General features: G+C 32.8%; 1 protein-coding gene across 1 annotated transcript in view; it reads right to left on the reverse strand.

The window, feature by feature from the left end:
• Positions 1-25,324, reverse strand: part of LOC132562946 (kinesin-like protein KIF26B) — a 264,719-nt gene that overhangs the window by 95,574 nt on the left and 143,821 nt on the right. The window contains exon 5 of the mRNA XM_060227723.1: positions 14,870-15,126. Within this exon, the coding sequence (XP_060083706.1) occupies positions 14,870-15,126 (257 nt within the window). The remainder of the gene's footprint in view (positions 1-14,869; positions 15,127-25,324) is intronic.

Here is a 25,324-nt window from a genome sequence, read left to right on the forward strand (position 1 = left end):
TAATGTGTTGGTCGGAACATTTAGCAGAATTGGACAGGAATCAATCTATGGACCTATTTCAGTCACAGTGTCTGCTTCCCATCCAATTTTAAACATTGGCTATTAACCAGAAGGATGCAAATGCTTTTTTTCAAATCTGATTCAGATTGATCATAGAAAGTAGAAGTTACAGATCTAGAAAATATTTTCCGCCATCAAGAACAGTGAGAACATTTTTTTTCCCATAAAATTGGCAGGAACTGGCAGATATCGTAATCCAAGATAAAACAACAGAATATTTCTATCAAAGAGGAGAAAGTAATCAGGAATAATCTGAACAAATGTAAAATACAAAGATTTAACTGCAATCTCAAGTTACGTCTATCTTTGAAAAAAAATCATAACTTTTCCCCAAACTGACTTAATTAACCTAAGTCCTGTACCTTAGTGATCTGCATTCGTCTTCACTATCTATATAGGTTACAAAGTACATCTCCAAGTTCAAACTTTTACTTTAAATCCAGGATAGATCTAGAGATAAAGTTATGATGGGTTACTGGGAAGGATAGTTTATATCAGTTTAATCCTTTTGGCTTTATGTTACCAAGGAGACTTGTTCCAGTTTACCACAAGGATTTGTGGTAGTTTCTCATACACCCTTGCAGTATCAAACTTTTCTGTATGGTTCAATGACTCAGAGTATCATCAGTTCCTGTCCAAACAGCAATAAACAGTTTGACAGAAAATCATGCAATCTGTAATCCCTCCAACCTCCACACTTAATCAACTCCCTTTGACAAAAGGAGTATAACCTGTTAGGGGTTATCTCCCCTTGTCTGGAGATGTTGATGATGCTGATAAGGATTAAGGTCCTCTTGGTGTAGTTTGTGAGAGAAAATACAATTTAAACCACAATTCATGTGGACAAGATAGTTATGTCAAAAATATACAACCACCAAATCAAAGGAAACACAAACCTTTGAAATCCCTGTGTAAATTAGTGTGGACTGTTATGGAATACATTTTCAGATATCACATTTCTCATACATTATGTCTTAAAAGCCTTAAACGTGTGTAACAGAAATTTTACTTGTAAATAATGGAAATTAAAAGATAAGTAATTGGTGAAACAGTCACATTTAAGTTATTTTCAACTAGACCATACATTAATCATATATTGAGTTATCATATATTTTGGTTTAATCTGCCTTAAAACTGTCATTTTCTTACCTACTAGTTGACACACTTTTGCCTTATGGCATATGTGATAGAAAGGCGATTATTACTGACATTAAGAATATATAAACACCCTACCTGTATAAGTTGGTGTGGTCTGCACTAACGAGCATATAATCCCATCATATGCACCTCATATACCTGGTCAATACACTAACGAGTCAATGCACCTGTATACCTGTCTAATACACCTGTATACGTGTATACTTATCAGACGTCTACTTATAATGTACTCCCCTAATACTAGCCGTCGGCTTTAATACTTGATCAGGGTCTAGTCAAGGTGTAGCTTAAATACACATTAAAACCCATGTGTACTGTGAAATATCCTTGACAAACATCCGTTAATTTAGTGTTGATTCATCTACATGTAAACAAATATTCTACCCAATTTTCGTCAATTCATTAATTCAAAATGAATAGCAGAGGGTTGTATAAATGCATTATTTCAATCTATATTGGCTAAAATACTGTGGTCTGATATAATGTTGATGACCGACTTGTCACACCTAATGTTCTCATCTCTACCTGTCGGCTTTCACCCATCATTCAATGGTCATTTACCAATCTCATCAATTTCATATACCCGAGGATGTTCCTTTTCAGATAATGTAGTCCCTTTAATGTTAAGAATTTTCACTTTGAGAGATTCTAGATATCTATCATCAGGTAAGTATATGTTTTCTTTATTGTTTACTTACATGTATATCTTATAAACTAGACCGACAGACCATTCATATTTTTTAAAGATAAAGAATTTCATTCATGTTATAGATAATTGTAATGTTGCGGTTGAAATGAAAATTTCATTCATTTATGGAAGTACTATAAAATTTCTTTTGAATTATGATAGTCATAAATTGTTGTACCTGAGAAACAGGACAGAAAGGTGAATTCTGTGATGTCATTGTTGTAAACTGTCAGTCCAAATCTCATTTGCATTTCCACAACTATGTATCCTGATATGAATTTTTCAGGTGTTCAGACACCAACTATATAACAACCTGAACAACCCCCATACAAAATGACACCCATCATAACGCATGAAATGTCAATTTCACTTGAACTTCCCACGATTCAACATTAAATACTTTCCATTCAATCAAACAATGTTTACAAAGTTAGTCATAATAAAATGGTACTCCATCAAACTACTCTCGATTACATTCATACAACTGTCAAAAAAAATTATATAAAATTTATTCAAGTCAACGAAATATTAAAGCAAAATTTGCTTTTTTTTAAAATTGGAAATTACCTGATCCAAAAATGTGTTCTGTTTTTTGTGTTCTTGTCAAACACATCAAAGAACAGATCAAATATTCATTCATATAAAGCTGGTGTCATTTTAAACATACTCCCAAAGTTGTAATAATGATTGTGTTAAATTTGGCACACCTGGTGTTGTGAAATTGAATAGCAAATATTTTGCCAGCCAGGTTGGATAAGTTTTCTGTAAACTTGGCCTAAGTCCTATCTCCTGTTCCCATCTGTGATCACAGTCATTGGATTTTGCCATTCAATCACCGATACAGACAATTATGTGACATAACACACCCACTAACTGAGATCCGTGTGTTTGTTTTAACGCCATCCAAATTACACCTAATATCTATACTGTTTACGGAGAACAGCAGGTCAGGCAGGTTCTGACGATGTTTACCGGGACGACTCAGATATTTGACACCTCAGTATACAGGTATAACATGAAAATAATCATATAACTGACATCACATAGGCCAAACGATTTAAGCAAAAACAAAAACATCACACTCAACGACATTCCTGACCTAATTCATTAGAATCATTTCTACTAGTACTCACTGTTTCAGCACAAACTATTTCATGAGAATCTGTTATAACTGCATTTTTTAAATTTGTATGGAATCTCGTTAAAAAAAAATAAAACAGAAAGATAAACCAGCAATACTTCATATTCTAGTTTGCAAATATTAATATTTCTAAATTTGATAGTTCTGTTACAGGAAAATATTGTATGATTACAAAATGTATGTAAAGGACTTGAGTTTTAATGTTAAAATTCTTGAAGAACCTTTCATATACACTTATAGACAGGTGAAGATAGAAGTTTACTAACCTAAATCACCACATTTTCTGTATCAACCTTCAGTAAATAAAATGTTTTAAAAATACCACCTACAGATTTAGTTATAATCATTTAATGCTGAGCAAATTTAAAACTTACATCTCCAAACTGAATGAACCTCTTCAGATCATAAAATTGGCTTTCAAGAATAAGTTTAAGCCTAGCATCTTACCCTGTCATATGCCCAGAATCCAAGCACGACATGCTGTGAAAAATCCAATGTAATTTTTGAATGAGCAAGTATCCAATCTGTGATCTGTCGGCATCACTCCAAAACTTCTGACAGCGTGAGACAGTCTTATATGTGTAGATATTTTTATACACACTTAAGGCCACTTTTTTTATATAGTAAATCCAGTATTGACTTCTTATGCACAGGTGTTCATCGAACAAAACACACCGGAAATCAGCGAAAAAAAAAAAAAAAATACACCACAAAAAATTGATTTCATACAACCATTCCTCAATTTAACTCCAATTGAGGCCTAAATTTTCTTTAAAAGCATCAATTATTTTGATCTAGTGCACATGTTAACAGATGTGAGGCGTAGAGGCCGATTGACGTTTATCATTGGTGTGTGGCATATGCGCAATACACTATAAAGCCAGGTATATAAGTTTAGCATTACCTTTAAGGAGATTACCTGCAAAATTACACCTGGTCTGATCCAAAACATCAACAGGGACAAACGCCTTGTTTTCATATCAACACCTAGCTGTATGTTTTACCCTATAAATGACTTCAATCATACAACATTGACATCAAACAATTTTAATCTCCTTTTGAATTTCAAAAAAAAAAATAATTTGAAATTGAACAATCTAAATGTTGTAACTGCCTATGATCTTTTATCAATAAAACTTTCCCATTTACCAACTTTAATTATTATACAAGCCCACACAGTGTTAACACCAAACACCTTTGTGAAGTATCAATACATTTTTAGTTAATATGCGATTTCCATTTTTCTGCAAGATTGTTAGAGCAATATCAGAGGAGAGTTGATTTTCTGATAAATGATCTTTGAACTTGTCCTAATCGGAGTAAACGAGCTGCTGAAAAGACACAGACACGTTTACCTGACATGTAGGTATAACCAACCTCACACACCTGGGAAATAGCGATCTAAATTACATGCACATTATTTTGCATTTTAAACAAGGTGTGGGGTAAGTAATCACGCAAAAAAACTCTGAATATATAATATTGCTACAAAGGTTTTACATGACAATAGCATATGTTCAGGGGAGTAAGTATTCTTGTTGGGTGGTTGGGGGGATGAGGTACGTTGTTTTGGTATCCGTAGAGTTAGAGATGTTGAAGTGTCAAAATGTTGCTGTATATTTGTGATAGATGGAAATAGTGGGATCCCAAGTGCAGGGTTAACGTGATATGTTAAGTGGAGAGGCAGATCACTACAGACAAAGAGGGCATGTCCACCAAATAGCCAATGAAGAATTTTGAAAAAGTGATTGGTCATGATCTTCATGACATGGTTGACGTGAACCACCGAAGGCCGCTAAGGCCTCTATCCAATAGGAAAACTACAGAACACAAAGATACATAACTTGATCATAATTCACTGCATAGTCTTAAAAATTATACTTAAGAGTATTTTAGAAACATTGCAGCAGTTTTGATATGCATATTACAACAAACGCTCTAAAGTATACACTCTTTTAATGCTATTGAAAGACACAGAAAGAAATTATTTATTAAGAATTTTGACCCAGACTCTGAAAAGCCAGTTATGAAAATTATATAACCTAAGCATTTTATTTTTATTGAAATCTTTGAACATGTGCAAAATATGAAAGTTTATAATCAGCAGATATTCTTATTTCTTCAAATTTAATTCTGAGAATTTAAAAAATTTTGTTAATTTTCCACAGCACAATGATTAAACTCATTGTGAACCAAGCTTACCATCCATGATGTAATTATACAGGCTGGAAATCAATCAAAATTTAAAGCATGCTATTAAGATTCTATTTTCAAATATCCATTTTTTGTTGATAATTGCATGAAAAAAATCCAACTGTACACTTAACAAAGCAGAAAATAGCATTAAAGAACACAAAGTCATAGTCAGTGTGAATTAAGCAAATTTTTGTCATGATTTATTGTGCAAATGTACAAAGGTGACTTTTTACAAATTCGTTTGTTGAAGAGATTCGAAGAAGATAGCGCTCAAACAGTATCATCCTCCCATCGCTAGAAGGCCATCATGAATACCAAGAGTCGCACAAATTACACAATAGTGACCTCTTGGTGTCCGATTCAACTTCTCCCAATATTTCGCTTTGATCTTCGAGCTATTTCTTTTCCTTAGATTTATGCTATCATAAATAACAGAGGGAAACAAGCTGTTTCTATTTCATGAAACGTTAAAATAAATAATTAGAGTTAAATATTTCAGATTTTTTTTACCTCTATCTCCCCAGAACATTGTGCTCCTTTGTTCATAGATTTATTTTGGAAAAAAAAAAAGTTTTGTTAATTTGTCATTGCAGGTGTGCTAATATAGTTTTCCTGTATGTGCTAGGGATGACTTTGGGGAATTGAAAATATACAGAGGAGGTAATAATCATGTTTTATCCCGATAAAGTCGGCTACAGGTATGCTATACAAGATCAAAAGACCCTGTAATACTATTCAAATATTAGACAATTCCACATGATGAGATCAAGAATGTACCTTTGTCACTGTGTGTGTGTTCCGATAGAGCCTAATCTATGTTTGTTCGAAACCTATAGAATATTAATGATTATTGAACAATACTTTTCAGCAATTCTTAAAGCAAACAACAGAAAATGGTCATTAAAGATGTTACATGTCTACAAAGAGACATTTTATTTCTAAGATTTCTATCACAGTGAACATTATAATAGAACATTTTTATTGTGTCACCTATCGAAAGGTACCATGGTGTATTTATTACAAAAAAGCAACACAAAAATTGAAGACAGATGTCAATCTCAATTACGTCTCTATTAGAAAGAAAATACCCAGAATTAAACCAACCCAAGGCCATAATTTGTGTATACTAACTAAAGAATGACAAGAAATTTAATCCATGAAGTTTTCATGTTCTATTAATTATTTTCAAATCCAATGTTGTAAACCTTCACCTAATACAACTTGTCATCTTGCAACATAGCATACAAAATGATAATATAAGGTAAATTTCCTTGTTGTGTTGTACTGTAACTGTGCTATTATGTTTTGTTAAAGTGTTTGTGGATGTTAAAGAAAACAGTAAACAAAATAGCAACAACAAATTATCTCCTGAAAAATTTTGTCAAGCTAACAGTACTTGGATTAAATTTGATCTATGCAATATACATCCAAGGTGTCATTCAGTGTATATTTCAATGGTGTAATAGACATCACTGTAAACATGAATCATGTACATATCCTATTGGAAAAAAAAAACAATCTTGGATAGTTTGTTATATAAAACTTAGTGAAGTTTACTGGTGTTGATGAGCGAAATTAAAGAATTCTCTAGCTAAGCACAACAGTGCAAGCTCAACAAATGGATTTTTCCGAGGTCAAAACATTTCACACATATCTACTTACGTTTGATCTTCACGGTTTTCCGTTGAAAAATACATATTCCACGTTACAATTTATACAGCTAATGAACTCTTTAAAATCTCTAGTGTGTTGTCAAATAGAACAATGAATCAAACATCACAGGGCAAATTCAGGTCATACGAATATCACTGTCCAAATCATGTATGCTACACAGTCACCGTCAATTCACTTTATAACGCAAAATGGACACTTCCAGATCCAGGAGCCTGATAATCAAATTCTTTACTGCCCGATCTTAAGTATCTACTGTCAAATAAAGCACGATTTTCTTACACTACCATTCCTAAGAGTTCAATATGAATACGGGATCCCATCCACACCCGATGTTATCAAAAAGATCTTTGATTTTGAAAAAAAGGGCAACTCTAGTAATTGTCACTTACGAAACTATAAAACAAATTTTGAGTAGCACTTGTGAAACACCTGATTTGAGAAAAGCTGATGCATCCTATAGATATACCACTACAATCGTTCCATCACTGATTGCAGACAATTGAATCACATTCTGATTGTCTTCAAGCCGCAAGATTTGAAAGAGTATAGGAAGAAGGTTATTAAGCTCCAAATCTCCCGTGACTGAATATTGGCTGGGTTTTCTGATATCCGAGACTAATTGCGTTGTTTTTAACAATATATGTGATAAAAAACACTTCTCAGATGTGGTTTAGTGGACAACAAACCGAGTAATCACTCACAACACAACCTTTAGCTTATAACATTGAGAATAATTCACTCAGAAAATCCCTGAAATAAAAAGATTGCTTCATGCATAAGTTACAGTGTAAACAGCTTGAGCTGTAGAAAAAAGGATCTAAAGTAGGAATTACTTTGAATAAAATATGAATTAATTTAACTGTAAATATTTTTAATAACTATTTCTTCAGTAACAGTTTTTTGGTATTCTTCCAGTTATAATGACAATTTCAAGACGCTCTCACTTGTCTAAGAACACCAAACAAACTAATAATTTCATCCTTTTGACTACTTTTTTTTTAAACAGACACATTCATCATTTTTATTTCAGCTTTGTTTTAGGAGCTTCTCATCCAATATATCAGCTGTTTATGTACAATGAAGTCTGTTTCCAGTGTAAATTGATAGTACATTATATTATAATGAATTATACCTACTTCAAATTTGATTGATTTGTTTAAAAGTTGACATCTCTCTGGTAGCACAATGCTTACTTTGTACCTGTATAAAGTCTTTCAAAACAAGACAGTATTTTGTACACATAAAAATTTCTGAGACAGATAGATTTTCTTTGTTCTATCACTAAATTAAACTTGTCAAAATAATTCCTTTTAATGAGAGATCACATTTTGTGATAGACTGTTAATTTTGGAAGGTTTAAAGATTATTGATGTAAACTGCACCATATTTTAATATCTCTGATTTATTAATTTTTCAGTTGGAAACATAAAATTTTTATCTGGTATGATCTTTTTCCAGGCAGTAACAGAGACTTTAACATTCTAAAGTTGTTTGTGTCAATGACCTCGATGGTATTTTCACATTTTCACCAACCCTCCTTGAAAACATTTCTTAGACTACAAAAAATGTCATTTGCTAGTGAAAAAAATCTCCATACAAATAGCTACAACAACCAATAGCAACAAGTCCATGAATTATTTAGCTAGGCTTTTATGTTTAAAGATCTTCCGATAAAGGAATAAAGAATTTAGCAAGGAAATCTATTCAATGTTAAATTTGATGATAATCGTAGAGAATGGTAAGCTCACATAGGCTACCACCCCAGACACTTTCAATGTTTCTTATTAATACATAAGTCACCATCATTTCTAAAAAAATATTCCCACAACATCTTATCATATCTTTAAACATATATAAAATCACAGTTAAAAAGGGCAAATTTTAGAGGTGAGCTGAGAGTTACTTTACAAATTGACAATAAACCGTATTATCTTAATAACACTAAGCTAGACAGAGATGATAATAAGGTTTTTTCTGCCTGATGCCCATGCTGGGTCCCCCCCAAAAAACCCTTTTAAGTCACCAAGAACCACAAGTTTATGATAAATATTAAACCTTGAAACAGCCTTGCTTTCACTCAAAACTGCGGGGAGAACAACACCTTATCCTTGTAAAAGTTTATAGTTTTACGTGTGAAAATGTTCCGTAAAGTTTTACATAATAAAACTAGCAAAAACTATTGACAATAAAATGAACACTGTTTCAAAGAACGGTCGCCTTTTGTGGTTCGTTTCGAATTTCATCTTCAAATATGCATTCATAACAGAGGCCGTTAGATATCTTGCGTAATTCATAAATTTTGCACTGCTTGACTTATAAGATAAGGTCCCCCTCGAATCCTGATAGCTCAGATAGCCTCAAAATTGTTTTAAAATGAATGGTACTTAACATAGAATTAAACCTAGTCTGTTCACTTCCGCGAATAGGATCTAATCTTAAAGTCATCGGATGTGGCTTTTATTTAAGTAGAATATTTATACTGGATGACATTAGTAATTACCAGAAGTTTAATTGGTAATGAGAAATTAAACAGATAATAACGACATTGTCAGACTCTAGTGTCACAGTCTAAATAAACACCAAGGATTTAACTCCCCTCAACACATATATATTCAATTACGGTAAATGTCATTAGCATTTGATATAGTAGAATGTTTTAATCTTGCAGTATACAATGGAATGTAATAATGACTTATGAAAGAAAAGAACATTATTAAAGAATAGTGAAAGAAAACTGAAAAAGTTGATATTGAATTTTGCTACTTTTTAGTGTAATGACTGATGATATGAAGTTTGAACTGTACATTCAAACAACATATATTTGTAAGCACAAATAATCTAGATGAAGTTTCATAATTCACAGCAACAAAGTTCATCAGTTAATCACACCTGACAACTACAGTTCAGGAAACTACCTTGTTTGAAATCAGAGTTTGGCTTTTACACAGGTAAAAATTTGATAAGTTATGAAAGGGACATAATATACAAAAATATTTTTAATATAATTTATTTTTGTCATCGTAAAAGTAATTGATTTTTTCCATTGCTCTTACCTAGTTTTAATAACAAAATACATGATTTGAACTGTAAGCCTTTCCAAGTATCAAAAGTGAAAGATATCTGCTACATTATGTCAAACAAAAACTGTACTAGTACATAGAGATATATATCTGAGAAGCACTCACTGCCTCACAAGTTCTTTCTTACACTGTCAATTTTCAAGGTCATTCAAGGTCACATATTTCACCTTGGTTCCACAGCATACAATTAATACATATTGCATTGAGTCTGTTAGCTATTTATACAAGTTTTTTATATGCAACTCAATAGATCAAAGATGACAAATTACCCACGATTCCACACATAATGATTGTACCAAGCTGCCCTTCAATGTAGACCTAAGCTCTTGGTTCGGAAAAAAAATCTACCGAATCTCTCTTTCTTGCACATGTTTTGAGCTTTGAGACGTTGACAGGTACTTGTGAAACTGATTATTTCTCGACTTCAAACAATTTTGGCTTAGTGCTTGAGATTTATGTATGATTTTTCCATTCTAGAAGTGAAATGTGCGAGATTTATTGTTCTTTGTCGATGTTATAATAGCGTTTGTGTCAGAGCTGACTCGTCTTGTTTGTCAAATACACTCAACATGTTAAAGTGTCGTCTGCACAGTGCTGCAATGTTCAGCATTGACGTAAGGCAAACACTCTGAGAGCTATAAACTGGATATATTACACTGTTTTCAGTCTATTTTTCTCACCCTATTCAAACATTTGGTTAATTAGTATCCATTTTTTTCCGCGTAGTTTATCTACACAAGATCATTATACAAGGGACACATTGAATATCGTACAAGAGCTAAAATATTTGTATTCATTAAGATAAAATTACTTCTTTCAAGTGATGTTGACAATCTACAATAGTGTGTAATGCTATAATGTCAATTAGGTATAATTTTATTTAAACTCAATCGTAAATCTTCAAGTAGACAATAGTTTGTCAGCTATTTAATCGAAAGCAGACAGTAACATATACTTGAGATTACAGTGCTACTGCACATGAGAGACTGCCAAATACCTGTCCTCAGAATTTTGTTCATGAAAGTTCAGAGGCAATTGCAATTTAAAAATGGAAACACGATTCCATTGTTTGTGAACCATTTCTATATGAACATTTCACCCACAGAGAAAATTTCATCAACACTTTCAAAAGAGTAATACATTGCTTTGCGATAATTTTATATCCATGAACATCATCTCAAATTGAGACATTGAATGGAAATACATGTATTTAAACTGTGTATTGTCTCGCTATTTGTTAAAGTACTCTAGGAAAATCATCAGTTACTAAGGTGAGCATGCTAAAAACATTTTGCTGTGATACCAATATTTCGATCCTTACCTATCAGGTACTTTGGATTGTCCAAAGCTATTGATCAGGAAGAATCCATCAAGTGAAAAAGGTATGAGAAGCATTATGCTGTCCTCTGAAGCCAGAACCTTTGTTATAATCCCATTTGGATTATTCTGATCAAATGCTCTATATTTTTCTATTCCACTTCTGATGAAGGAAAAAGGCGGTGATAAATTATTCAATGCAAATTTATACAAAAATGCAATACTACAACATCATAAAATGGATGACATTTATCATACCGATTTAACCCAAGGTCATTTTTAGCCTTTGCTCATCACCTGAAATGTCACCGTATTTCTAAAAGTCATTGTCAGTATATGTATACTCTAACTCTGACACATGTGCATTAGAATCGGTGATCGCAGAGCACTCAAGGTCCCTAGTCGTCGATAGTCTGTGGCGGCAAAAGATAGTGCTATCTCAAAAGGTCAAAATACATAATTTCATGTACTGTATTCTTTTCATGAAAATCCTCCATAAGTTATAATTCTCAAAAGCACAGTAAAATTTTATGACTACACTATCATAAATCCCTGGTTCCATTTACATCTGAAGGCTTTTATAAGGCAATATCAAACTGTTTCTTCTGAACCAAAATCACAATTTGTAAGTCAACAGCTTTTTTTAAAATCAAAATAAGTATTCAAAAGTCAACAACCTTTTCTAAGATTAAATTCTAAAATGTACACTGTTTAAATCTAAGTAGCTAAAATATTGTCAAGAAGCTTTTCAGTGACCTTGACTCCACTGACTCTTTCATTCAGGCTGGAAATAACTCTATTCAAAAATCAATGAATGTTGGTTTCTTCTACATTTATTTACCGGGAAATTTCATCTCTAAATATTCTGTCAGTCAGCGAAACGGCAGAATACCGAGAGATGTATTAAACATTAAATCATCCAATTCTGTTTTATCAACTGAATCTGAAATCCTTGTTTGATATTATTATCCAGAACCTGAACAAGGTCAGATGGCCTTGTTAGATTGAATTGTAAATGTCAAAGATCGTGCGGTAATCTACATATTTTTATTCTATCAAAATTCCCTACACCATCAGCAAGCCAAATTGGAAAATCCCATTACGCATGTCCGATATTCCTCCCTATTTAAAGAAAAGCATTAAGACCCCTTTTTTATTATACTGTATATCAATTTTCCAACTTTATTGTAATGACAAGTACTTCTAAATAAATCCCAGCCAGAATGCGTAACAAGAGAAGACGGTGAGTATGACATCATTCTTACAGAGTATATATATATGTATGTTACAGTTGCGTGAGTAATACCATCACACGATACCTAAAAGACTATGGAATATGTATGACTAAACACACTACACCTATTTGGGTCCAAGATTCATGAGCCAAAACAGCTTGAAAAAGCCATTTTGTGCAAACACGAAAGAAATTCTCAAGCACTCTCATGAGACTTACCGATAGAAGTGGTTATAAATATACATTGATGAACGTGTCGAAGAAGACAGGGTTTAGTATGCAGATTAGCGGGCAGTACATCAGGTCTATATGTCAGGGTATCGGCACAATTCCCTGAACTACTAGCGTATTAAAGAGAATGTAATTAGGTGTACCTCAATGAGCTCTCCTTTCTAAACAGATCCATTTGTACACTGTGTAATCAATAATTTCTGGTTGGTAAATAATTTTTGACAGCATTTTTTCCCTATGCAATGCTATCTGTTTGAAGGACGACAAGATAGGTTATGTATCAAGAAAACTCCTTTGAGCAATATTGAAGCCATATAAAGAAGGAATGGGATAAAAAGCTTATAAAAAGCAGGAAATATCAATAAATAGCTTGAAATATTTTTAAAAAATCCTACTTAGTCTGTCTCTTTCATGAACATCATATGATACAATTACAAGTTCTCTTTTATTCCTAATTGTTATTTCAAGCAGAATGGTTTGTTTGAAAATCAATATATATTTCTTGTCAAAGGCATATTAAAAATTTCTGATTTAAAAGGATTTGACACATTTTCGTGAATTTGGGTCACTTTTTTATGTGACATTCAAATCAATAAAATGCTTAAAGTGTGTCTGGTTCTTATACCCAAGTTCCTTGCTTCATAACTGTGACTTGACTCTGTTATGCATGAAATTCCTTCCATCAATAAATTGTAAAAGCCATGCTCATTCAACAAGTGTGAATCCATCAAAAAAGAGGAACACTTGAGGATGCTAATGAGCAAATAGTTACCGCGATTTCAGCTTTTAACTTGATCATTTAAAATACCATTTACAGATCAGTATCAAATTCCGGCAGCATGATTCCAGTAATTCCTAGAATCAAACAGTGGAAATATGACAAGGCTGGAAAAAAAAAGCTGGAGTCAGCGACAAAATCTCTTACAGTGCATTCTACTACTGTATCATCAAGTGTTTTACATCTTCTGCAGTCGAAGGAAGAGCAACATAAGACTGACAGTGACACATCTTGATCAGGTGCAAAAGACTTAAACTTAATGATCAACTGATCTGACTTCTGAATTGAAACATGAATTTTTGATGAGGCTACTTGAGTGCTCTGATCTATCATATTGTTTCTTTCTGACACTACAAGATTAAGACACCGACTCATTTTGCTGTTTGTGTTTTTGCACTATTCTATCCAAATACAAGACCAACTGGTGATTAACTTCAGAAAAGTTTTCCGATATTTGACTTAACCAATCGTAATGAAGTGTTATACCGCGACAGATCGGCTGTAACTAACAAATACACAAGGATATGTGGCTTCTCCTGTCGCAAAAATCGGTATTTATTGCCGGAATAGCTCCACGCCTTTTTGCCTACATTAAGCAAACTAGATCATTTATGTCGCGATCTCTTAAAAGGAGTATAAATATTCAAAGTGTTATTGATTAAGAAAAGTGCCTCCCTTTCACAGCTCAAGTAGTTTTCTCCCATCATTATCGTGTCTTTTGTCAAAATGAACAGCAATTAAAAGGCGAAAGATGTGAAATTGAAGTGTGTCTATAGTAAATCCGAAGAAACAGGATCTCACGAATGTATTTAATGTTTTGGAGTCAAACCTGGTTTTTACAATTTTGTTTACGTTTTATTACTCAATGCTACAGCATGTTCTAGTATTTTGTACCTGTTACCTTATATGGATTTAAAGAATTCAATTTTTGTGGTTATGGCAAGAAACCTTTGAATGCTTAAGATTGCGAACAGCCATTGAACAGACTGGCAATCCAACATTTACATAGAAGTAGAACTATTGTCATCCTCAACATAAAGAATTAGTCAAAGCTGATACCTGAAACAGGGTTCTGCTCTTTTGACTTGAAAAAGCCAACATGAATAGGTTTTAGAGAGGCAGTCAAAATGACAGTGTGACTCAATTAAGTGATAGACACAAATATTGGGGTTTCTGTAAAATCAGAGATTGAATGGAAATTTTCTACAATTAAAAGCATCTCCAAGAGTATTGTTTAAATCAATGTTAGTAAATAAGTCAAAAACAAAGTTGAAAGGCAATTTTTTACAAAAGTAGACAAGTCCAAACTTACCTTGCATGGGGGTTTGCTGAGGCAGAACCTGTTCGTTGCTGAGGACGGAAGTTTACGGAGCCCACCTGGGCAGGATTGTTGGTGGTCACACTACCATCGGACTGGGCATGTTGGATAGTCTGTACCATAGCAATAGCTTCACGCTTTAGACCTGACACAGTCGTATTACAAACATCACACTGGGCACTTTTCAGAAATCTCTGAGAGTTTTCAGGCACTTGAAGTTTTTCGGCAATTCTTTCAAAATCTTTAGGAGCCTGAAAAATGAAAGAACAAAGTCTCTCTTAAGAATAATGTGACTACACTTGATAATATTTCTTTATGTTATGTGGAAAATGTGTTCTGCTTGCTCATGGTGGTTCTTCCTCTTGTTTGATCATCAAGTGACCAAATATACAACAGAACAAAATTATTCGATGTCTGGTCGGTTGATTTAGCTGACTTCTGCATAAACAAGTTTTCATATTGAAAACAGCAGTTATAATGAACATTTGAAAAGGTCAGTTATCGGCTATAAAAGCTAAAATTACATTGAAAACATGAACAGAATGAGATATGTCATTCAGATAACAATTAATTATGTAGATTAGCTTATTAACCTATTGCAGTCATTTGAATATTCAATCACATGCCAAATATCCATAATTTTGCCATAAAACACAATAAATGCCACAACTTAAATGTATGAAAATAACGTGGAGTTATCACATGAAATATAAAGAACGTTACATCAAGAATTTGGTATTTTTAAGTTTCAAGTGAAATACGAGCCTACTCTGATTTTGAGACAACAACATAATTCAAGTTTCAAGAAATCGTAACCCATCAGTCAATTCTAGATGTTTTTCTAGTCAATAACTACTAAATATCACATTACTAGGAACAGATATAACCGTGTTTTATAGATGATGAAAATTTATCATTTCATAGTTCCAATAACAAAGTCCCTCAGGAGGATCAGAATGTGGTTTGAAATGTCAGTTGCCTTTCCAGATAAAACTGATGACACAACAGTTTCGCTGCTATGCCTTTATATCAAACATTTATATATTTGTAATTCAACGGAAATTTCTGTTAATAGTTCAGAAAGATGGTTCCATATCAATAAATACTGTTTATACCCTAGCTGTTGTCAATAATTAAGAGTTGTATAGTTTAAGCGATGTCACTTCTAGTAATAACTATTATCAATTCTATTTTAACATTCAAACAATCTCCTAACTGTGATTTAAAGGTTTGGAATAAAAAAAAAGAAGAAATGAATGAAAAAAAAAACCCCAAAAACCAATTCTGCAGAATCAGCAACCTGATCCCAAAATTATCCATTAGCAAGCAAGTGTTAACTCTGTGAAACATGAAAAATCTATACTAATTGTTGTTTGCTGGTATTAACAGAAATGTGAAGTGACTTTTTTTAACAAGTCACCTTGTTTTCACACTCAAAAGCTGAAGTGAACAATTCTCCTGCTTGTATTTGGGATAAAATTATAGATTTACATGTTTGGTCATCTTGCTACATTCCTGTTGTTTCAAATAGAGTGTACAGTTTACACTGGATATAAAACTGATGACGTAATAGACATCTGAATATGAAAATCTTCCTTAAACATAGGCAACGATGGCCTAGTAGTAAAACTGCAAACAAACCAAAAACCTTTGACAACAAAGACCTTGACCTATTTTTTTTATACCTTTTTCTTTATGCTATCAAATATGCTTGCTCATTTGAATAATTCAATTACCAATTAATTTTGTTTGAAAACATATCTCCATGTCAGATCTTCATGACATCACAGCTACGCCTATAAAATGTCAATGAAACTGATTTGACTTGTGCATGTCAAGTCGGAAGGAAGGATGGGTGTCAGACGATTGACGCCATGACAACGCCAGCACAGGGCCAAGAGCTACCACCATGCAGGCACTATAAACACTCAATGGTTGTTGATGGCTTCTAGTGAATTGAATTATATATACAATTTGTCACAATTTCACTTCATCATTCCCTCATGAAATTGATGCTCTTCCCTCGGAAACATATGTAGATTTCTCATCCGTAAATGAGTTGTCTATTATGAATGTCTCTATTATGTGATCCGTCACAATTTATATATACAAAAGAACATTATCATCTCTACAAGAACAGTTATACATTAAAAACTTATATCCTGTCTCTGTTAAGAATGAATTTCCATTTTAAATCTCAGCTTATCATAACAAAACAAACATTAGGAAGTAGGAATTTAGACCAGAGAATCCTGCATTCAGATAGATATAAAGGTTTATTATAGTCAAGAATTAGTGCATTTCAAGACCATATTTCACATTCTTTACACATCTTCATTGCTTTTTTCTAATTCTGCTCCGTAATCAATTCTATGACACACAATAATACTGATGAAGTGAAAGAATCTAGGATGCCAAGGGGCCTAAACTCTTTCACAGTAAGAAATGTGTGTACAATTGAAAAAATAGAACTGGCAGAGAAATGTGAATTTCTATCAACTAAGGAAAAAGCCTAACATGTAAATCTTATACGAAGTCCAAATAATGACATAACCTCAAAGTGTTCACCAGGGTATTGACAATAAATCCAAACCCCAAAACAGATTTCTGATGACACCACACCATTTTATCTAATATATCAAGAAAACACACACTTTTATAAATCAAGGTTCATTACCTTGTGGATATATATATACAACCTGCTACACAGATCATTAAATAAAAACCATGTCGGAGTCAAATAATACATCTGACGAGGCACCTGCATTTTTATACATATATAGACAAATAAATCAGAAGTTTATTTCATTAAAGTAAAACTTGTGATACTAAAATAGGACAATGTACAGCTGGTTGCAATTCTTTTTCTAATTAGTTATTATAACATGACATTTTATCATGTTGCAAACAATTTATTACTGGTTCTGAAAAAATATTCACATGATTTTTCTTACATTTTAAAGTATATCATTATTTCATAACCAATGAAATTATGAACATTTGTGTTATCTTTTGTCAAAGGTTAGAAAGAGTTGCATGATGATGTAAAGTGCGAAGATATGCCAACAAGACGTCACTAGGTATCTCCACAGCTAGCTATCCATATGATATATCTATATCACTAGTGACTTGTACCAGGTAAATGGACAGAATGATTCAAACATTGATTTCAAATTAAGTCCAATTCTAGAAAAACCTGGCAAAGTCAAACAGTGTCCCAGGCAAATGTACCATATACCTTTTAGAAAACAATGTCCTCTTACCAGTGACAAACACAGGTAAACTTTCACTTAGAGGCCATCTCTGTACAAACAATCTGCAAAAATCCTTTCTGAAGGTCAACTGCGATAGCAACCAGAATTTATAAAATTCATACCATGTCTTTAAAAAGGAAAATAAAAAACACGAAAGTGCAAACTAAGCATATATGTCAGAAATTTGACGTGTTTATTGAGAAATATTGGAAAATCTTCTACTACCTCCCAAACCTCAGCCCTCTTGCTTGCTTTGAACAGTTGCCATAGAAATTAGCACAGTCCAATCAAATGATGTAATTAATGCGCTGCTTATCTAATCAAATTCTGGGTCCTATCAACGTTTTTATCAATGGGCTATATTGAAAAAAGAGAAAGCAGACATCGACCCTGATCAGATAGTATTTGTGATAATAAGCATTACCTAATTATCACTAATTAGACAGGTGGTCTCACTCTATGATAGTAATGAAGAACATTTTACATATGTTTGACCTCCTCATTCTAAAACTCATGGACAGGCTAATTTCCTCAAATGAGACAGGTGTTTTCTATAATTCTCTGGTATTTGGCCTCAAATGAATTAAAACGACATCTTTACTTTGATGAAAACGATGATAATGATACTGGTCGTTAGGATTTGTCTGTGTTAAGGCTAAAAGTACTTAGTGTCTAGACGAGTATAAATTTGCTATAGTTTAGATGATCTGGAAACATTCTACTATACTTTATTTCATCTTGATAGTCTTTAAAAATGTTTGAATCTAAAAGTACAAATAATTCTCTAAATAGTCTCTGTACTATGGACAGAAAGTAGCCTCTAACCTTGAGCAGACATATATAACTAACCCACTTTCATCGACATTGCGTGTTCAAATTCTACATGCTTGGATCAATTTAAATAATTCTGTCACAGTTTGTAGATCAATTGTAGGCATGTGTAATTCTAGATGGCCGGTTGAAATAACTCATTTATCACAAAACTTTTCTACACTTACTAAAAAACCTGTCAATAAAAATTTAACGGAAAAGTTAATTATCTATTGACAACATCACAAAAGGGATGTCTTCCTTTAGAAACCAAACTGGGTACAATGAGGTCCTAGATAGGTAGATAGCGATCGGGCAACTCCAGCATATAATTGAATTACAATTTCTAACATAAGCACCCATAGGGTTTGAATTGATTTCATGAACATTTTTTTACAAAATTTTTTAATAATGTTTTTTATGCTCCAACATTACTGATTCATGACTACTTTGCATCTCTATCGTTTTTTCGACAAACTTGATTTTAATGACATAAACATGTCTTAATGCAACACCAAAGAAATCCTTTCACAAGAAGAATTGTCAATTCAAATTTAGAAAATAATGATGAAGATAATTTCAGCTGTAATAATATGGCTATTAACTTACAGCCAGTTTCAAATTAATATGTCAAAAGAAAGTGATTATTTGTAAATCAAAGATGATTTTTTTTGACATCAAAGTCACACAAAAATGACTGTAAATAATACATATCCTTATAAAGCATTGTAAATGTACTGTAAAATATCAGTAAATTTAAAAGAAATGACTTCATTCATTATCTATAAATTTCTTTTACACTAGTAAACTTTGCTCCTATTGATTTTTCATTTGGCGCAATTTTGAATTTATACCAAAGGTTTCTATCGTAAATCAATATATGTTTGTTCCTTTGAAGATGTTTTTTCTATAATTATATCAATAAAATTGTATGAGATGATCTTTCTTCCCCACTGTTTCCTTAATTCAATATTTTACATCTTTGATAAAAGTTGATCTAATAAAACGAATAGTGACTCAACAGTTTGAACATTGTAGAAAAAAGATATTGGAAAGTACTACCCTCTGTACAGTAAAAAATAATCTTCTGATGATGAAATTTTGTTTAAGTCTACCATAAAACATTACACAACTCATTTGACCTAATCAGTAGATAATATGTACCTTAAATTGTTTTTAATTCTGATGAAGTTTTAAAATTATTGAAACAACTCTAAGCACTGCTAGGTTTGCGGCCTATCAACTTAAATTTTTCAATCATTTCAAGATATCAACTTTAATCAAATGGATTAGGACTCAAAATCATTTCTGGAAAAGTCATATAAATACCTACATAATTCTGGTTAAACTTGAGAAAAAAAAAGTGAGAGTTTGATTCAATTTGCAACTTATGAAGCTGACAATCCTTTTGAAAAAACCTAAAATGGAGACAAGGTCGATATCAAAAACTTCCCACCAGAAAATTGATTCAACAAAAAAATTGAAATGTTTTATTTCCAAGAGTTTCAGTTCTGACCTTGAGCATCTAAGCCACACAGGAAGAGCTCTGTTGTTTTTTCTTCCCTGTGAGAAACTAACAACTGTGCAATTAGCTTTTCAAGCAGGGAAAAATGGAAACATTTATTTTAAAAAATGAGTCTTTTAATATCTAAATATAGAGAAAAACATGCGAGACAATCAGAACTTTGTAGCTATCAAAATCTGAAGTAATTATAACACATGTACTTTTACTTTTGTCAATTTTACTAAAACGTTTCACCCTCACAGATGTAACGGTATTTAACATTTGTATAATTTCCACGTTTGTTTAACACAGTAGCAACTTTAACGTCAATCAAGATAAAGTCAGATCAATTTCACATCAATAACGATTCAAAGAGATTATACTCGAGCACCTGTTAAGTTCATGTATGTACATTGACTTTTGCATAACAACAAAAACAACATGTACTAGGTATAGAAAAACAATGATTTCCTCAGAAAAACAAAACTGCTGGGCCTTAGTTTACTGCCATTATTAATAGAAAGGAATGCTTCTGACCTCTGAAAGGAATTTTATTTACCTTTAACAGTTTTGAACCAAACTCGTAGGTGGTTAAATTCATGTACCATCAGCTGCGAACTCTCCCATTTTTAGAAATAACAATAGTATGTTTGTTGGTGGTATGCCACCTTAAAAGATCTATGAAATGGCCAAAATGCTATTTAAATAAGATATATTACTTACTTTGTCCAGTAATTTACTTACATTTCACACCCAGTTGTTGCTGTGTTTGATTTCATTCAGAAATTGGCTGGACACTTTTCTAATCTAAACATTATAAAGCCTTTAAGTCAATATTAAAACAACGAACAGATGCCAATGAAAGACATTCCTGTTTGTTGTCATTTTAAAGGCACACATTTGGTCAATAGAATCATCATCAGTATTCTATACAAAGGAATTTCGTTTGAAGAATTTTCATCGTTTGTATACTTGTGTAAGTCAGACCTCTGTAGTCAGGACACTTCAGTGTCTGCACTTTGAAACCTTATAAATTTTGAATCTCTATACAATCTGTATAGATAAGAAACTCACACATTAGACACACATACATTCACTACATTGGAACTTCTGGTTATAAGCATACTTTGAAAATTCTCGTTAAAACATACATTGAAATCATATCATGTATATCAAAACTTCCTGTTAATCACATTGAAATGTCTGGTTACCATGCTAGTTGGAACTTCTGGTTACCATACACATAGTAACCTTTGGTTACCATACACAACGGAACCTCTGGTTACAGTCTTACAGTACACATTTAAACCTCCTGTTTCTATGAACATTGGAACTTCTTCTTGTGAACAATTGAACCTCTGTTGGTTACCACACACATTAGAATCTCAATGCATTTGTCATGCAAATATGACATCATAAACTTTCAATCAATTATGAATTGTAAGCAGAAAGTTTCTGTATCAATGAAGTATAAAATTTGCAAATTTCTGTAAATTGCTCACAAATCTAAAAAAAAAAACAAATCTTTGTAATTATTTTTCCTGAACTATTTTAAGTATTTGAGTAGGGCAGAGTAGTTCCTATGTTTTCTCTTGTCACTACAATATGAAAACCCCACAGGCAAGCATATGGGTGGAGATATTTCAAACAAATCTTCAATTATATACCAGTAAATTTTAAGCAGACAAATCATAACGGCAAGCTCAAGGCGATCAATGATGTACTGAATATCTTCGCAATTATCCTAAATTTGGTATGATGCATCTGTTTCTGGAATTGAATATAATAATTTCAATATCTGCAATGATAACAGGCATGATTAGAACCTAACATCTATTTCATAGGGTAATGAAATATTTTTTCTTTTATTGAATCATAAAGGCATCCATGTTTTTAATTTCATTTTATCATATCAGACAATATGACTTCTAGATAATAATTGATCATTTCATTACAAATCATACAATGGAATTTCTGGTTCTATTCCAGATAATTCAATTTTGATCATGATATCGACCAAAAACTATGTCAAGGTGAAGCACCATATACTGATATATATTAGAAGGTATCAATGTCACACCCACTGACTCCTAACACAACTTTTTCACCCCAGGTACGTAACTTGATACAGACAAGTATTTACCTATATTCCACTTATATGCACTCAGTCACAGTCCATTTTTTTTTCATTGAACAATTACATATTTTTTAAAGCATGTCTGAAATACTTGCCGAGTTCACAATGCACTCAGTCGACTCTTATATGTCCCTGTACAATACAATACACTTATTAACCTGACAGCCTAATCCACACAGCTGTACAAAATAGGTAGTTTATAGGTTATATGTTGGGAAGTATCTTATGAAAGACAGGTGACATCATACAATGATTTGAATTAACTCCCATACATCAATTTTGAATTATATGCAAACATGTCCTTGTATTTCAAAAAGTTTTCATGGTTGTTTTAGACAGTTGACAGACTTAAAAACAGAAAGATGTTTTTTTTTGTTTGGAAAAGAATGCATTATTCACATTTCATTTCAAAACAATGAAATTTCAAACATTTCAACCTTATCATATTACTGTACAAGCCAGTAACAAGGTACAGAATCGTGGTGGAGAATATAATAAAAGTAATAAAAATAGACAAATATGACCATCAAATATCACTATTCTAGATCAAAGGTGGAAATGATTTCATTGTCACTGACCTTGCCAAAATAGAATTAGGGAGCTAAACTTAGGAAGGTCAGATCAAGTGTTAATGTTTTGAATTGGTATAAGATCACAGCCTGTCTGGCTTGTATGAATGTGTAAACACCAGCAGACAAACAAGATCTGAAGAGCAGCATCTGACAAAGGCAATATACATTCTAGGTGTAATCTGACAAAGGTAATGTACATTTCACATGTAACAGGACAAAGGGAAGTATATTTCATAGGAAATCTGACAAGAGGATAAATGCATTACACATGTCATCCCTGTATCAAACAACCAATTTAGGTGTGAACAGGTGTATTAGAAGTTCAAAGTGCTATGCGATATGAGAGAACCAGAAGGGTATACTTCTGTTCATAATTAAGACATCATTTTTTTGCTGTTAGTGCTAAATCATAATGGCAATAAAACAATTTAATGTCAATTTGTGTAAGTTAGTTTCTGATAAAATAGTTATAAATGTGAGACGTTGAAGACTATTGTCAAGAACATGATTACAACATATTGCACAGACAAATTGTCAAAGACCATGTAATGCATTACTATGTCAGTGTTTCATAACATACACTGTTCAAAAAAACACTTCAAGCTTCCTATGGTTTAGATCTTAAGGGCTGACATTCACATCAGAGTGGGTCATTAATGGGCTAAAATACTTGATGTGCTGTCAACAATTGTAGTCAAATTAAAAAACTTCCAATGAACTAAAAGCTCCTGCCTCTTACATACCAAAGGTCAAAGCTTCAAAGTAATATACAGTAAGCTAGAACTTCCTGTATACATTTATCTGAAAGTTATAGTATTTCAAATATAGGGTTTACCTTATTAGGAGATGTCCAGCAAGATTTAAACAGCACTGTTTATAATCCTTCCTGCAGATATCCTTAGAAAATTTGTCAACTGACCTGCTATAAATTCTGGCCTTGTATATTTCCCAGGAGAACGCTAAGTCCAGTAATATCTGGACAACGCTATCAGACCTTGATATCTTGACTCATGTCCGAATTAAAATCAATGATTACAGTCTCAAACATAACAGAATTGGCATGTGATAAATTTCCGGGTGCCAATCAAAAGTTTATGCCATTTAAATGACTATCTTTTCACCTATTGAAACCGGGTGGTGTTGAATAAATAAATTCATTCCTGGGGCGACAAAACAGTTAAATTAGGGTACACAGGTGACTGCCACTTAAAACTGACCAGTGTAGACAAACAAGTTGCTGAATAACCAAAAACTGATCACAATAGCGTAAAACCAGTAGGAGGGACGCTTAGTAAAACTGGACAAAAGCTTTGGGAGGGCCCTACATAGGTGTGTACAATAGGGCACAAACACGTTGTCTGTCTGACCCTTAGGGGGTGTCAGGGTAACAGTTAGGCCACAATGGATCAGCCCTATGGACAAGTAATATTGACGAATGGACATTGTCCGTAAAATCTACCTTGGCTTTGATGGAGGGACACTTCTCACCTGCTTCCTGGTGTTAGATGTAACTTAATTAAGGGTGTCCTCTTTCAATTAGTCAGCTTGAGATGTCATAATGACGAAATAAACATCCAGCAATCCACACGGGAGATACTAATAGATTAGGTTTACGTTAGCAATCTTGAGTCTCCTTTCAATATGTTACTTAATAATCCCCATTATTGAGAAGATGATTACATGACTCTACACTGTCAACAAGACTTGTACAAACAGAAAAATATTCTTCACAACCTTGTTGTTATCTATTGTATTCGCTTGTCATTTAAAATCTCCTGAAAATTACTATGATTTTGTGATTTCTACTCCAAATGATTTTATTTTGATTGTGCTCAAACTACAAACAGAATCTTTATGAGATGATGAACGAACGTCTATCACAATTGTCACCCTAGAAACCCTAACTTAAGGCAGAAGTGCAGGCAATAAAATGTGTTGCAGACGAGACAATTAAGGTTATGAAAATCGGATGCAAAATGCAGTTAGGAAATAAATATGCTTTAAAATGGTTTTAAAATGACATCAAAAAGCAGATAATCCATAAACGTTGAAATAAATCCCTTGCAGTCTTTGACACTGTTAGCAGATCAGAAAATGGTTCTCTGTCTGGGACAGGATATCATAGTAGTCAATTGTTATGCTGCAGGACTTAATCACACTTGATCCGGTAAT

The sequence above is a fragment of the Ylistrum balloti genome, unplaced genomic scaffold, assembly GCF_031769215.1.
Source record: "Ylistrum balloti isolate Yb309-2 unplaced genomic scaffold, AGI_CSIRO_Ybal_v1 Utg371552, whole genome shotgun sequence".
NCBI classification, from domain to species: Eukaryota; Metazoa; Mollusca; class Bivalvia; order Pectinida; family Pectinidae; genus Ylistrum; species Ylistrum balloti.